The 14,992-nt window shown below is 44.0% G+C and overlaps 1 protein-coding gene across 2 annotated transcripts in view; it reads right to left on the bottom strand.

Annotated features, from left to right (window-relative positions):
- The window catches only part of ace (angiotensin I converting enzyme (peptidyl-dipeptidase A) 1), a 189,415-nt gene that overhangs the window by 62,562 nt on the left and 111,861 nt on the right, over positions 1-14,992 (bottom strand). For both annotated transcript variants that reach the window (XM_078529837.1, XM_078529839.1), the window contains 3 exons: positions 13,775-13,897; positions 12,726-12,937; positions 8,254-8,390 (listed from right to left, as the gene is read on the bottom strand). In XM_078529837.1, coding sequence (XP_078385963.1) covers positions 8,254-8,390; positions 12,726-12,937; positions 13,775-13,897 — 472 coding nt within the window. The remainder of the gene's footprint in view (positions 1-8,253; positions 8,391-12,725; positions 12,938-13,774; positions 13,898-14,992) is intronic.

The following is a 14,992-nucleotide window of genomic DNA, read 5'->3' as shown; positions in this document are numbered from 1 at the left end:
TAAAGTTGAATCCAGCAACTACAGGCCAGTCAGTTTAACTTCGGTGGTGGGGAAGATTCTGGAAATGATATTTCTGGACAAAATCATTTGTCACCTGGATAAATGTGGATTAATTAAGGAAAGGCAGCGTGAATTTGTTAAGGGAAAATCATGTTTAACTAACTTGCTGGAGTTTCTTGATGTGGTAACAGAGGGTTGATGAGGGCAATGCTGTCGATGTGGTATACATGGATCTCCAAAAGGCATTTGATACAGTGCCACACAGCAGACTTGAGAGCACAGTTAGAGCTCATGGAATAAAAGGAACACTAGCAACATGGATACAAAATGGGCTGAGTGACAGGAAATAGAGGAGTAGTTTTCTTGTTTTTTGTTTTAATGATACACACAGGCCATCAATATCGTAGCTGAGCTAACTTTATTGACAACACATTTTCCTAATGTAAACACATCCCTGCAGTAACTGAATTCTATCTAGACAGGTTCCAACATTTGCTAACTGACCATCAATCCCCAGATTAGGTGACCCCATAACTAGTGCAGAGTACCGTATAGCATCTAATACTAGAGTCCACTACCACAATCAACTATTATCATGACATTTCTCTTTTTTTTAAAAAAAAACTTTTATACAACTTGGTACACAAAGTCTCTTATCTATTCTTTCTCACTCTGTTTTGATCGTCTGTTTTATCTTTTACTCATCTCTGTATCTCTGTGGTTTTTTTCACAGTTCTTCCAATGGATGCTCTGAACGGTGACAGAGGTGATTTTGAAGGACAAAGGGCCTTCTCCAGCTGTGTCACTATCACCCCTTGGATAGTTTTTAGGACCCTCAGGCTTTGTCTGGTTATCTGTTGCTTCACTGGTGTATTCTGGATTTTGAACTTCACCTACACTTTCTGATTCAGAGCAGGATTGCATTTAATTTGTTTTCCGTAAGAATTTCCATTTTCTCCTGTACTGTTGTCCGTTTGGACTCTGCACTATGTAAGACCTTGGTTCTCCCGTGATTTCTGTGACAGCAGCAGGATTCCAGATACCTTCATGCTGGATCCTCACTGTCTCTCCCATGTTCAGGTCAGGCAGAGGTCGGGCACCACGATCAAAGTACCGTTTCTGCTTCTGCTGTCTCAGTTTGAGCAGGTGCTGCACGTTGTAGCTCACTGGCTGTGGAAATAACAGTTGGGGTGCAGTTGGAAGCTTCGTTCTTAGTCTTCTCCCCATCAGGAGCCGTTCTGGAGATGATCCAATGCCCTCTAATGGAGCATTCCTCAAATCCAGCAGAGCCAGGTAGGGGTCTCTTCCGTCCATCTTTGCCCTTCTTCAACAGGTCTGCACGGTACGTTCCACCATTACGTTGGATTGTGGGTGTTTGGGACTAGACGTAATGTGGCAAAACTCCCAGTCCTGTGCAAATTTGCGAGAATTGTGGACCGTTATCTGAGATGAGCACAGTATGCTGTGGTGAGCAAGAACTGATTTTAAATGATTCATTACAATGATGCTCTTCCTATCATTTCTCAGCAGCACAGACTCAAAAAGCTTTGAGTAATAATCTCCTGCTGGTCGGTACTCACTGTTGTCCAATGTGAACAGGTCCACTCCAATTTTCTGCCAGGGCCTCTCTGGAACACTGTGGGGTTAAAGTGGTTCTTTTTGTTATGATTTACTGTACTTTTGGCACACTGCACACGCATTCACCATTTCCCCGATTTGTGCTCCCATTCCAGGCCAACACATTACATCTCGAGCTCTTCCCCTGCATGTTTCTCAGCCAAAGTGACTTTCATGTATGCGCTGCAGCATTTCTTTCCTCAGTGTTGCAGGAATCATGATCTTTTCTCCCTTGAAAAATATTCCTTCTGCTACATGAAATTCCTCACGGAAGTCCCCGTGCTCTTGTACAGCAGAAGGGGCTCCGCTCCGATGTGTGGGCCAGTCAGTTTGCACAATCTGCTGCAGTTTTCTCAGGGTGATGTCGTTCTTGGTCACTTCCCTGATCTCATCCAGTTTGGTAAGTTCTTTGTCAGCATGTGAACCTGGGCTTCCGTTTCTTTATCCTCTTTCTCCGTGATGGGTAAGTATGCACGTGACAGAGTGTCTGCGATGTACATTTCCTTGCCCGGTTTGTATTTAACTCAGACCTGGTACTTCTGCAGTTGCATTAGTGATCTTTGGATTCTTGGTGGTGCACATTACAGGGGCTTTTTAAGTATAGCTTCCAAATGCTTATAATCAGACTCTACCTCTACATCATTGCCATAGACAAACCGATGGAAATGTTCTAGGCCAATCACAATTGCTAGCATTTCTTTCTCTATTTGGTCTTACCGCTGCTGTGATTCCGTCATTGCCTTTGAAGCATATGTCACTGGTGGCTCATTTGGCAAGAGGACAGCTCCCAGGTCAGTCTTTGAGGCATCCACTGAGATCTTGACCAGCTGACTGACATCGTAATACTTTAACCCTGGTGCCTGGGTCAATGTTCTCTTCAGACTGGTCAAATCTTCCTGGTGACTTTGTTCCCAGTGCCATTCCACATTGTTTTGTAGAAGGTCTCTGAGAGGTGCTGTCAGGTCTGACATGTTCGGAATGAATTTCCCAAAATAGGTCACCATTCCCAAAATCCTCCCCAAGTCTTTCTTACATTGTGGGGTTGGCATGTTCACGACTGCTTCAATTTTACTCGGTCCGGCTTCAGTCCCTCATTTATTAGCACATGTACCAAGATTTCATGAAGATCTATTTTGCACTTTTCCTTCTTCAACTTGAGGTTCCTTTCTCTAGCTCTGGCCAGCACCTGCTTCAGTCTGTGGTCATGTTCTTCTCGTGAGGTTCCCCAGGCCATCACATTGTCGATATATGTTTCCACGCCCTCCAACCCTTCAAACTGCTGCTTCATTGTTCTGTGGAACACCTCCGGAGCTGAATTAATACCAAAAGGTAAGCGTAAAACCTGTATCACCCGTATGGTATGTTGAAGGTGCAGATATAGGAGCTGTGTTCATCCAGTTTGACCTGCCAGAGGCCTGAACTCACATCCAAGGCTGAATAGTATTTAGCAGCAGCTAGCTTACACATGATCTCTTCTACTGTGGGCAGCTGGTAATGCCCTCTTTCTACTGCCTGGATTAGGTCTCTGGGATCAAGACAGGCTTATAGGTTCCCATCTGATTTTTCTGCAATTACAATTGGATTAACCCACTTTGTCGGTTCTTCAATATTCTTGATGCTGTGAAGTTTCTCCATTCTGTCCATCTCTGCTTTCAGTCGCTCTCTCAGCATTACTGGTATTTTCCCGGGCGGGTGTATTTTGGGTGTCACAGTTTTGTCAATCTTGATGGTGTGTTCTCCTTTTAGGCAGCCAATCCCCTGGGACATATCTTTATACTCACTCAGGATGTCATCAGTGGTGACAGTCATTATTCTCTTGATTAGCTTCAGATTTTCACCATCTTTGATTCCAAGAATGGGGTTTGCATCAGTTTTCACCACTATGAATGGAAGTATTTGAGCTTGTTTTTTTTCTAGTTCACTTTAAGTGTGCACTTGTCTTCTACAGCCTGTATAAGTAGTCAGCTTCACTTTTGTTTTAGTTAGTTGTTTTTCTTTGCTTATCTTACGATACAGGCTTCTGGGAATGACATTTGCTTGTGCACCTGCGTCAACCTTGAAAGTCATCATCATGTCGGCGATTTTTAAATCAAACTTCCATTCGTCTTCTTTGGAATTTGTTGGTACTGCGCCAATGAAAAGCTCAGTGCAATCGTCTGCACTTTCTTCGATTTACACATCTTAACGAAGTTATTTAGTTTATCACAGTTCTTTCACTGTTTTCCGTACGTTGGACAACTATGTGGTAAATGCTCTGTTCCACTTTTTCTGCATTTAAATGTTTTAATAGCAGTTTTGTTCTTTTTACGTTCAGGCTGTTTATTTATTCTTTCCCGGGGCTATTTCTGTTTAACTGCATCTAACTGCTTGAGTGTGTGGCTTATCATCTTCTGTCATCTGTTTAATCTGGCATTTCATTGCCTCTGCTGTTCTGCAGATATTTATTGCTTTCTCCAGCATGAGATCAATTTCTCTCAAAAGCCATTCTCTCAGAGAGTCATTTGTGATCCTGCAAATTATTCTATCTCGGATGAGTGAATCTTTAAGCTCTCCAAATTCACGTGATTTAGCTCATTTTCTCAGCTCAGTTATGTACTAAGGCTTGTGTCACTGCCTTGCATGCACATAAAAAAATCATTATCTTTCATACATGATGTTTTTCTTAAGGCTGCAGTAGGCTTCAAATGTTTCCAGTATTTCTTTCAAGTCATTTAATTTCTTATCACTTCCAAACATGAACGTGTTATAGACTTCGAGGGCTTCATCCCCTGCTACGTGAAGAAAGACGGAAGACTGAACCTGAGGGTCTTTTTTATCACTGCCCGACACGGTGTGGTACAGCTCAAATTGCTGGTGGAACATCCTCCAGTTTTTGGTGATATTTCCCCCCCAGACTGAACTCTGCCTGTGGGTTCAGAACCTCCATTATTGTGTTTAATTTACTTCTGACACCATGTCTTGTTTTTTGTTTCAATGATGCACACAGGCCGTCGACATTGCAGCTGAGCTAACTTTATTGATAACACATTTTCCTAACATAGAATTCAGTTACTGCTGATACGAGTTTATCAAGACAGGTTCCAACATTTGCTACCTGACCTTCAACCCCCCAGGTCAGGTGACCCCATACCTAGTTCAGAGTACCGTATAGTATCTAATACTGGAGGCCATTACCACAATCAACTATTACCAGGACAGTTGTGGTTAACAGGTGTCTTTCAGACTGGAGGAAGGTTTATAGTGGAGTTCCCCAGGGATCGGTGTTAGTTTGTTGTGCGGCACTTTATCAGATGCTTTTTGGAAGTCCATGTGTTAGGACCCCTGCTCTTCCTGATACATATCAATGACCTAGACCTTGATGTACACAACACCATTTCAAAATTTACAGGTAATACAAAACTTGGAAGTATTGTGAACTGTGAGGACATTGTCTAGAACTTCAAAGGGACATAGACATTTTGGTGAAATGGGCGGACCGGTGGTAGATGAAGTTTAATGCAGCAAAGTCTGAAATGATTCATTTTGATGGGAAGAATGTGGAGAGACAATATGAAATGAAGAGTACAGCTCTAAAGGGGGTGCAGGAGCAGAGGGACCTGGGTGTATATGTACATAAATCATTGAAGGTGGCAGGAAAGGTTGACAGTGCGATTAATAAAGCATACGGAAGGCTGGGCTTTGTTAAAAGGCACACATAGGACAAAAATCAAGGAAGTTAAGCTAAACTTGTATAAAGCACTCGTTCGGCCTCAGCTGGAGTATTGCACCCCGTTCTGGGCACCGCACTTTAGGAAAGATATGAAGGCACTAAAGAGAGTGTAGAAACGATTCATGAGAATGGTTCCAGGGATGAGGGACTTCAGCTAAGTAGATAGATTGGAGAATTTGGGACTGTTCTCCTTGGAGGTTGACCAGAGATTTGATATTCAAAATCATGAGGGGTCTGGACGAGTAGATGGGGAGAAACTATTCCCATTGATGGAAGGATTGAGAACAAGTGGGCACAGATTCAAGGTAATTGGCAAAAGGAGCAATGGTGACATGAGGAAAATCTTTTTTACACAGCGAATGGTTGGGATCTGGAGTGTGCTGCCTGAGCGTGTGATGCAGGCAGGTTCATCAAGGCTTTCAAAGGGGATTGGATTGTTATCTGAGAAGGAAGAATGTGCAGGGTTATGGGGGGAAGGCAGTAGTAGTAGGTGAATTGCTCCTTCAGCAGGCCAGCATATACATGATGGGCCGAATGACCTTCTTTTAAGCTGTAACTATTCTATGATTCCATGCTCTAGTAGGACGCCTCCAGTTTTTTAATGGGACATCTGGTTTTACATTCCAATATTGCCCCTGTGGAGGGTAAAATCGGGAACTGAAACCAGTGTTCCACCTGAACTGGTTAGTTTCGCATTGGGCAGAATAGGTTCAAATTTCTCTCTCCAGGTACACACATACAATGAATTTGCGAGTGATATATTGTGATCTATTATCTGTTGACAGAGTCATAAGACCATAAAATGTAGGAGCAGAAGTAGGTCATTCAGCCCATCAATTCTGCTCCGCCATTCAATGAGATCATGGCTGATCTGATAATTCTCAACTCCACTTTCCAACTTTTCCCCAAAGCCCTTGATTCCCTTACTGATTAAACATCTGTCTATCTCAGTCTTGAATATGCTTAATGAACCAGCCTCTACAGCCCTCTGCGGTAAAGAATTCCATAGATTCACTACCCTCTGAGAGAAGAAATTTTGTTTTAAATGGGTGGCCCCTACTCTGAGATTATGCCCTCTGGTCCTAGACTCTCCCACAAGGGGAAACAACCTCTCAGCATCTACCCTGTTCAAGCCCGCTAGGAATCTTATATGTTTCAATAAGATCGCCTCTCATTCTTCTTAACTCCAATGAGTACAGGCCCAACCTACTCAACCTCTCCTCATAAGAAAATCCCTCCATACCCGGGATCAACCTCATGAACCTTCTCTGGACTGCCTCCAATGCCAATATATCTTTCCTTAGTTAAGGGGGCCAAAACTATTCACAGTATTCTAGGTGGTCTAACTACTGCCTTGTATAATATTAGCAAGACTATCCTATTTTTATGCTCCATTCCCTTTGAAATAAAGGCCAATATTCCATTTGCCTCCCCTATTACCTGTTGAACTTGTAAGTTAGCTTTCTGTGATTCATGCACGAGGACTCCCAAATCCCTCTGTGCTGCAGCTTTCTGCAGTCTTTCTCCATTTAACTAATATTCAGCTCCTCCATTCTTCCTGTCAAAGTGCATAACCTCATATTTTCCCACATTATATTCCATCTGCCAAGCTTTTGCCCACTCACTTAACCTGTCTAAATCCCTCTGTAGACTCCTTGTGTCATCCTCACCGTTTGCCTTCCCACCTATTTTTGTGTCATCTGCAAATTTGGCGATAGTACATTCAGTTCCCTTATCTAAGTCATTAACATATATTGTAAATAACTGTGGCCCCAGCACTGATCCCTGTGGCACTCCACAGGTTGTCATCCTGAAAATTTCCCCCTTATCGCAACTCTGTTTTCTATTAGTTAACCAATCCTCTATCCATGCTAATATACTACTCCCAACACCATGGGCTCTTATCTTATTAAGTAGCCTTATGTGCAGTACCTTATCGAACGCTTTTTGGAAATCCAAATATATTACATCATCTGGTTCCCCCTTTATCTAACCTGTTTGTTACCTCCTCAAAGAATTCTAATAAATTTGTTAGGCATGATTTCCCCTTAATGAAGTCATGCTGACTCTGTTTGATTAGATTATGTAATTCTAAATGCTCTGCTATTACATCCTTTATAATTGACTCTAACATTTTCCCAATGACAAATGTTAAGCTGACTGGCCTGTTGTTACCTGTTTTTTGTCTCGTTCCCCTTTTGAATAAGGCCATTTTGAACATTGGAACTTTTCCAGAATCTAAGGATTCTTGGAAGATTACTACCAGTGCATCCACTATCTCTGTAGTTACTTCCTTTAATATCCTAGGACGCAACCCATCAGGTCCAGGGGACTTATCGACCTTTAGCCCCATTAGTTTCCCTAGGACTTTTTCCTCTAATGATAGTTATTGTATTTATTTCCTACCCCCTTTTGCCCCTTGATTATTTAGCATTGGAATGCTATTAGTGTCTTCTACCGTGAAAACTGATGCAAAGTATTTATTCAACTCCTCTGCCATTTCCTGGTTCCCCATTATTATTTCCCCAGCCTCATTCTCTAAGGGGCCTATGTTCACTTTGGCCTCTCTCTTCCTTTTTATATGTGCTGTGGCTTTGAAGTCACATGTAGGCCAGACCAGGTAAGGACGGCAGATTTCCTTCCCTAAAAGGACATTAGTCAACCAGATGGATTTTTACAACAATCGGTAATGGTTTCATAGTCATCATCAGACTTTTAACTCTGGATTTTTGTTGGATTCAAATTTCACCATCTGTCGTGGTGGGATTCAAACCCAGGTCACCAGAGGATTACCCTGGGTCTCTGGAATATTAGTCCAATGTCAATGCCACTGTGCCACCACCTCCATAATTTTGGTTCATATAGTTCTTGAATCCAAGTGTAACTACATATTGGGTTTGGTGTTTTGGCACAGAGGGTAAACATACCATGACCTTGTTGTTATGGTCGGTGATGTTGGTATTGTAGGTCCATGAGGCCTCTGTGTAGTCGTACCACACTTTCTCCGTAACCATGTTGTAGTTGGTCAGAAAGTTCTCCGCTAATTTTTCATCAGTCACTTTGTCTGCAAGAAGTCAAGGGACAAATTATAGTCATGGGATGACGACAACAACAACATATATTTATATAGCACCTTTAATGTGGAAAAATGTCCCATGGTGCTTCATCAGACAAAATCTGACATTGAGCCACAGCTATTAGGACAGATGATCAAAAACTTGATCAAAGAGATGGTTTTAATGAGCCTTTTAAAGGAAGAGGGAGAAGTAGCGAAGTGGAAAGGTTTTGGGAAGGGGTTCCACAGATTAGGGCCTAGTCCAGGCTTGTCCAATCTTTTTGTAAGGGTGCGGGGCTGCAGTTGTGGTGCACATTTCAATTTTTCACACATTCGGCGGGGCTGGTGAGCAAATTTTAGAAAGATAACAAAAACAGAAAATTCTGGAAAAACTCTGCAGGTCTGACAGCATCAGTGGAGGGAGAAAGTTAACATTTCAAGTCCATATGACCCTTCTTCAGAAAGATAAGGTTTGGCACAACATTAAACATGAGTTTCAAAAAAATAAGCTGACCTATGAAAAGAAACAACTTGCTGAGCAAGAGAAAAACACAACAATAAATTGATTATTAAAAAAAAAGACCATTTGAGTGTGAATGGGTGAGTGTGTGTGTGAGACCAGCTCATTCCCAATCTCAGCTGCTCACTCATCCACCATCACCGCTGTGAGGGCGGGTGAGAGTGTCTTTTGTTGTTTGGGGGTGGGGGTGAATGAGAACCCTGAGGCTGGAATTGAGCCAAACACACACTACCCTCCCTCTCACCCTCACCTCTCTCTCTCTCTCTCTCTCACACACTCACCCCCTTCTCTCTCTCTCTCTGACACACACTGACCCTCCCTCTCTCACTCTCTCTCCCTCCTTCATACACCCACACTCACCCTCTCCCTCCCCCACACACACTCACCCTCTCTCTCTCCCTCACACACACCCACACTCGCCCTCTCCCTCTCTTTCACACACACACACAATATCAGTTGCCCTCCCTCCTTTCTCACAAAGTCATCTGTTTCTCTCTCTCACACGCACTCACCTCATCTCTCTTACATGTGCACACACCCATCCACATACAAATTCACCCTCTCCCTCATACAAACACACACTCATCCTCTCTCTCACATACACATGCTCACTCTCTCTCACAAGCGCACACACACACCCCCTCTCTCTCTCTCTCATACGCTCACACCCTCTCTCTCATGCACACGCTCATCTCCTCTCTCTCATATATACACACGCTCAGCCTCTCTCTTTCTCGTATATACACACACTCACCTGCTCTCTCTCATACACACTCTCTCTCTCTCTCTCATAAATGCACACACACACTCACTCTTTCTCATACATACACACATACATCACCCTCTCTCTTTCTCTCTCAAACACACACACTCACCCTCTCTCATACATACACATGCTCACCCTCTCTCTTGCACACACACTCACGCCCTTTCACTCTCATACACACACATTCACCCTCTCCTCCTCTTATATACACACGCTCACCCTCTCTCTCTTACACACACACTCTTTCATACATGCACACACATGCTCTCTCTTCTCTTGCACACACACACTCACCTTCTCTTTCATACCTACACACGCTCACCCTCTCTCTCTCTCATACATAGACACATTCACCCTCTCTCTTACGTACACACACACACTCTGCAAAAACATGTTCTCACCCTCTCTCTCACATAGATACATAGACACTCGCGCACGCACTCTCTCATATGTGAGCGCACTCACCCTCTCTCTCATCAATACGTGCGCACTCACCCTGTCTCTGACACATACGTACACACACTTTCTCTGTCACAGACATGCTCACCATCTCTCTCTCTGACAACCACCTACCCACTCTCTGTTACCCACCATCTCTCACCCACTGACCCACCCTCATTTACTTAACCTCGTTCACCAAATTGGGGATGTACAATGAGAGAGTGGAAGAGAGGCCTGGTGCAAGGCCTGAGGCCTAATGATGCCCAAACATGGGTGCGTGCCCAGGGATGTGCAGAGAGCTGGTAGAATGTGGGGAGGAGCTGGGGGAACGCAACAGGCCTGGGCCAAAGCACCATAAACCAGCGGGGGCAACGCATAGTCAGCTCCATTCCACAATTGCCACTGTTCACTATTCCTCCAGTCACAGCTTGGTTCTCCCCCATGTTTGCTGCCGATTGGTTCAATAGTGAGCCTATCAGCAGCAAACATGGAGGAGAGCCAGGCTGTGATTGGAGGAGCAGTTTTTGCAGAAATCTTCACACTCACTGACCCGTCCTACCAGTATTTTCAACAAAGGCCTTCAACTGCCTAGGCCCGTGGGTCAGGGGTTGGACAAGCCTGGACTAGGCAGTTGAAGGATATGGCCACCATTTCTGGGGCAAAGAGATGCACAGGAAGCCAGAGTTGAAGGATCGTAGAGAATCTGGAGTGTTGTAAAACGGGAAAAAGTTCAGAATGGAGAGACCACAGAGGTATTTGAAGAAAAGGTTGTAAGTTTTAAATTGGAAGCATTGCTGAAGTAGGAGCCAAGGCAGCCAACACAGAGGTGACTGCAGATGGGAACGTGATGACATACAAGGCACACGCTGGGCAACCTGGGTTTGTGTTTGGCCACTCAGTACAGCCATGGTTTGTTTTGGCAGATATGTGCATTCGGCGCACTGTCTGGAATATTGGGGAATTAGGGGCAGCAAGTGCTGCGTCGCAATGCTCTGGCAGCACAGGTCTCAGACACTCATTCTCACAGTGTTTAAATTCATGTTCCCATGAACTGACTATACATGTTGCTGACACTAACAGATTCTGAGGGGATTCAGTTGCCATTCTGGCATCAGCACTAAGGACAGGCCTAAACTCTACGTTCATGCAATTCAACAAGTACAAACTAACAAATCGAGTAAAATCCCAGTAAGCTGACCCTCCTTCAGAGGCTGCATAGAAATCTGCAGAGCTAAAGTAAAAATGGAAGATTGGAAGCTTAAGTATCTCACTTATGGATCAACCACCTGTTATATGCCTGCTGGGGAAGGTGGATCTTGCAGATGGTTCATTTGACAGAGTTCCTCATCGTCAGATCTTTCGGACATGCACCAAGACGTAGCTTGGCTGGTGCTGAGAAGGGCCCTCCCCGTCAGATCATTCCTTAATGCCTAGAGTGTCAATCCCTCTGTGTGCTGCCCTCGAGGTAGGGAAGAGAACATCATTCGCCTCCTTCCGGAACGTGTCTTTGCAACAAAGGTTTTTAATCGAGGTTCATCCCGAGCAGCTCCGTGACGCAGGGCTCTGTGCTCTCTGGGCTGTTCCCAGAGACACACACTGAGATTAGCATCAACTGTTGCTGGAGGACTAACAACTCGGTGAAAGATACTCTTTGCTCTGCCTGAAACCAGTGTGATGAGCTGTCAATGGCCATGTGTTGCAGGCTGACATTCAAAGGTCCAGGGCTATGTGCTGAGGGACACACTAAAGCTTGGGGCAGCTGCCTCGAGGCTCAGTGGAGAAAGGCCACATTCTAATGCCCTCCCACCATAGTACACCGAGGGACTGGAAAAAAGGGGAAAACCCCTTGGGCTATAAGCACCAGAGAATCTTTGACATGGACTGTACATTGTAAATTTAGTGAGGCACCCAAGAGTGCCACATAATGTGGTGAAAGAAATTGAACTGCATTGAACTTTTATGGAAGGTCAAATTTGAACTCACTGCCTGAAAGGGTAATAGAGGCAGAAACCCTCAACTCATTTAAAAGCTGTCTGGATATACACCTGAAGTCCTGTAACCTCCAGGGCTACGGACCAAGTGCTGGAAAATAGGATTAGGCGGGGGGGGAGGGCTTGATTTTTGGCTGGTGCAGGCACGATGGGCAGAGTGGCCTCCTTCTGTGCCCTAAGTGTTTTTACGTTTTCTAAATGGTTGAAAAGGAAGAATATGCAGTGGGGGGGGGGAAGAAAGAGGGCAGGAGAGTGGCAGTATGTGAATTGCTCCTTAGGAGAGCCAGCATGGACATGATGGGCCAAATGGCCTCCTTCTGTACTGTAAAGATTCTGCGATTCTATAATTCTAATGGCCTGTACATGTGTATTATACTGCTCACTTTATGAGCCACACAGGGAGTTCTGGGCATAGTGAGTCTGTAGGTTTCTTATTATAATCAAGCAAAGACCAAGAGCTCTCCTTAAAAATTAAATGGACCAGAGGGGTAAGGCATGGCCAATTGGATTGCTATATTTGATTGTACCAAGCTGATTGGTTGCTGGTACAGTCTTGACTGCATGCCTGAGGTTAATGCCCTCTGATGCTCCACCCATTTCTTATACCTGCCCTTCGTGCCACTTACCAATGCCATTTGGGTATCCATCAGGGATTGGAGGGTGCCAGTCAAATTCAGGCCAACCCAGCTCTTCTTTGTTTCGTTTGTTCTCTTTCAGCAGCCAGTCAGTGATGGGTTTAAAATACTCAAGCAGGGCTGTAGCATCCATTTTCTTGCTGCCTGTCATCTCCTCAAGGATGATCTGCCAAGCTTCAGAGGAACCAGCTCTCAGTGCCTTACTGAAAGAGAGACCATAGGAAAGTATTTATGCATAATTATCTTGGATTGCAGAGACTTGTTATATCATGTTCTCTAGATGCGACAAAGATCCCTCGTTGATTCGATTCAGTATAGGAGCCAGTGTAGGATGGCTGCCTCATGGATTTGCAGTGCCCCTGTCTGTAGGGTAATGTTGGGTTCTACATGTGCATCCCAACAAGAAAATTGCTAGTACATCATTCCTCCCAACTATGTGGCCATTTCATTTCTAGATATCAGTGGGGGTGCAGCTATTGGTGGACATCCTGTGGCCAATAATCTAGCCGTAGGGTTGGGCCATGCCTGATCACTGGATTTTCAGAGCATTGTGTAACTGACTGTACAGGATAACACAAAATCACTTTATATGGTAAAAATAAGTCCAGCCATTCAAAGAGCTGAACAATTCTGGGGCCTGGATAACAGGCATAGCTGACTGCAATATTTGACATTCTGATTAAGGTGGGGTCTCAGTACCTCAGCAGGAAGCAACGACTGAAGGCTAAAGAAAGAATGGGAGACAAAAATGAAGAGACAACAGGGAGATGGTCAGCCTGGCTAACACGTTAACATTTTCTAAGTGGGCTTTCCTGTCTTTCTCAGGCAGGTGCATGATGGGAAGACCCTTAACTTGACTGTGATTTGGGACCTTAATGAAATTTGTGCATGTTAGGCCACAGGATTCAGTCTCCACACCCCACTGTACAAGATGCCTGCCACTATATTATCAATGCCTATGCGTGGTGTCTTAGTCCTTTGTGAAGGGTTACTGTTTCTCCACTTTTTATTCCTGACAGGGACAAAGACTCAGAACCTACCGGAGCATGTCACCAGCTGCCTTTGACTTGTAAATGTCACATTTATGCAGAGGTCCTGTGGATCCTGACGCATTGCACAGAGCTTTGTGGAATTGGAACTGTAGGATAAAACTCACAAAGTACCTGTAAATAGTAACAGGAAATTAGTTTCTTAGGAACATAGGAGCTGGAGGGCAATTAAATCACAGCTGATCTCTAACTCACTCCATTTATTTGTCTTTACTCCCTATTGGCTCTGCCATTTAATAAGATCATGGCTGATCTGATTGGATAGATTTATCCAATCCATATGTAGATTGAAGTCACCCATGATTACTGTGTTATCCTTGTTACATGCACCTGCAATTTCCTCATAGGGAGGTGTCAGCTGTGGCTCAGTTCATAGCACCCTCGCCTTTGAATCAGAGGGTTGTGGGTTCATATCCCACTCCCGGAAACCAAGAACTGTGATTGTACTCGAAAAGAGTTGCAATTTCCTCATTTAGATGCATTACATTACCATGACTGTTTAAAAGCCTATAAATAACTCACACTAACGTTCGCTGCCCTTTCCTGTTTCTTAGCTCCACCCAAACTGATTCAACATCTTGATCTTCCAATCTAAGCTCCTCTCTCACTAATATACTGTTCTCATCCCTTACTATCAGCACTATCCCACCTCCTTTTCCTTTTTGTTTGTCCTTCCTAAATGTGGAATATCCTTGAATATTCAGTTCCTAGCCTTGGTCACCCTGCAACCACGTCTCTGTAATGGCAATTAGATCATACCTGTTTACTTCTATTTGTGCCATCAATTCACCTACTTTATTGCAAATACTGCATGCGCTCAGATGGAGTGCCTTTAATTCTGCTTTTTTAACATTATACCGTATTTTGACTTTATTTGTTTCTGCTGCCTTCCATTTTCGTTTATTACTTTTCAACTTCCTACTTTGTTTTTCTCCTATCTGAATTCCCTCTCATTGTCACATGCCCCTAATAAACTGGTTAAATCCTCCCTAACAGCACTAGCAAATCTCCCCATGAGGCTATCAGTGCCAGTCCTGCTAAGGTGTAAACTTTCCTCCTTATACAGGTTCCACTTGCTGCAGAACTGGTTCCAATGCCCCAGAAATCTAAAGCTATCCCTCCTACACCATTTCTCCAGCCAAATGTTCATTCATTAAATCCTCCTGATCTGTACTCACTAGCACTTGGTACTGGGAGTATTTCTGAGAT

This window comes from Cetorhinus maximus, chromosome 25, assembly GCF_964194155.1.
Source record: "Cetorhinus maximus chromosome 25, sCetMax3.hap1.1, whole genome shotgun sequence".
NCBI classification, from domain to species: Eukaryota; Metazoa; Chordata; class Chondrichthyes; order Lamniformes; family Cetorhinidae; genus Cetorhinus; species Cetorhinus maximus.
The sequence above is the reverse complement of the archived record's forward strand: the minus strand, read 5'-3'. Positions and strand labels throughout refer to the sequence as shown.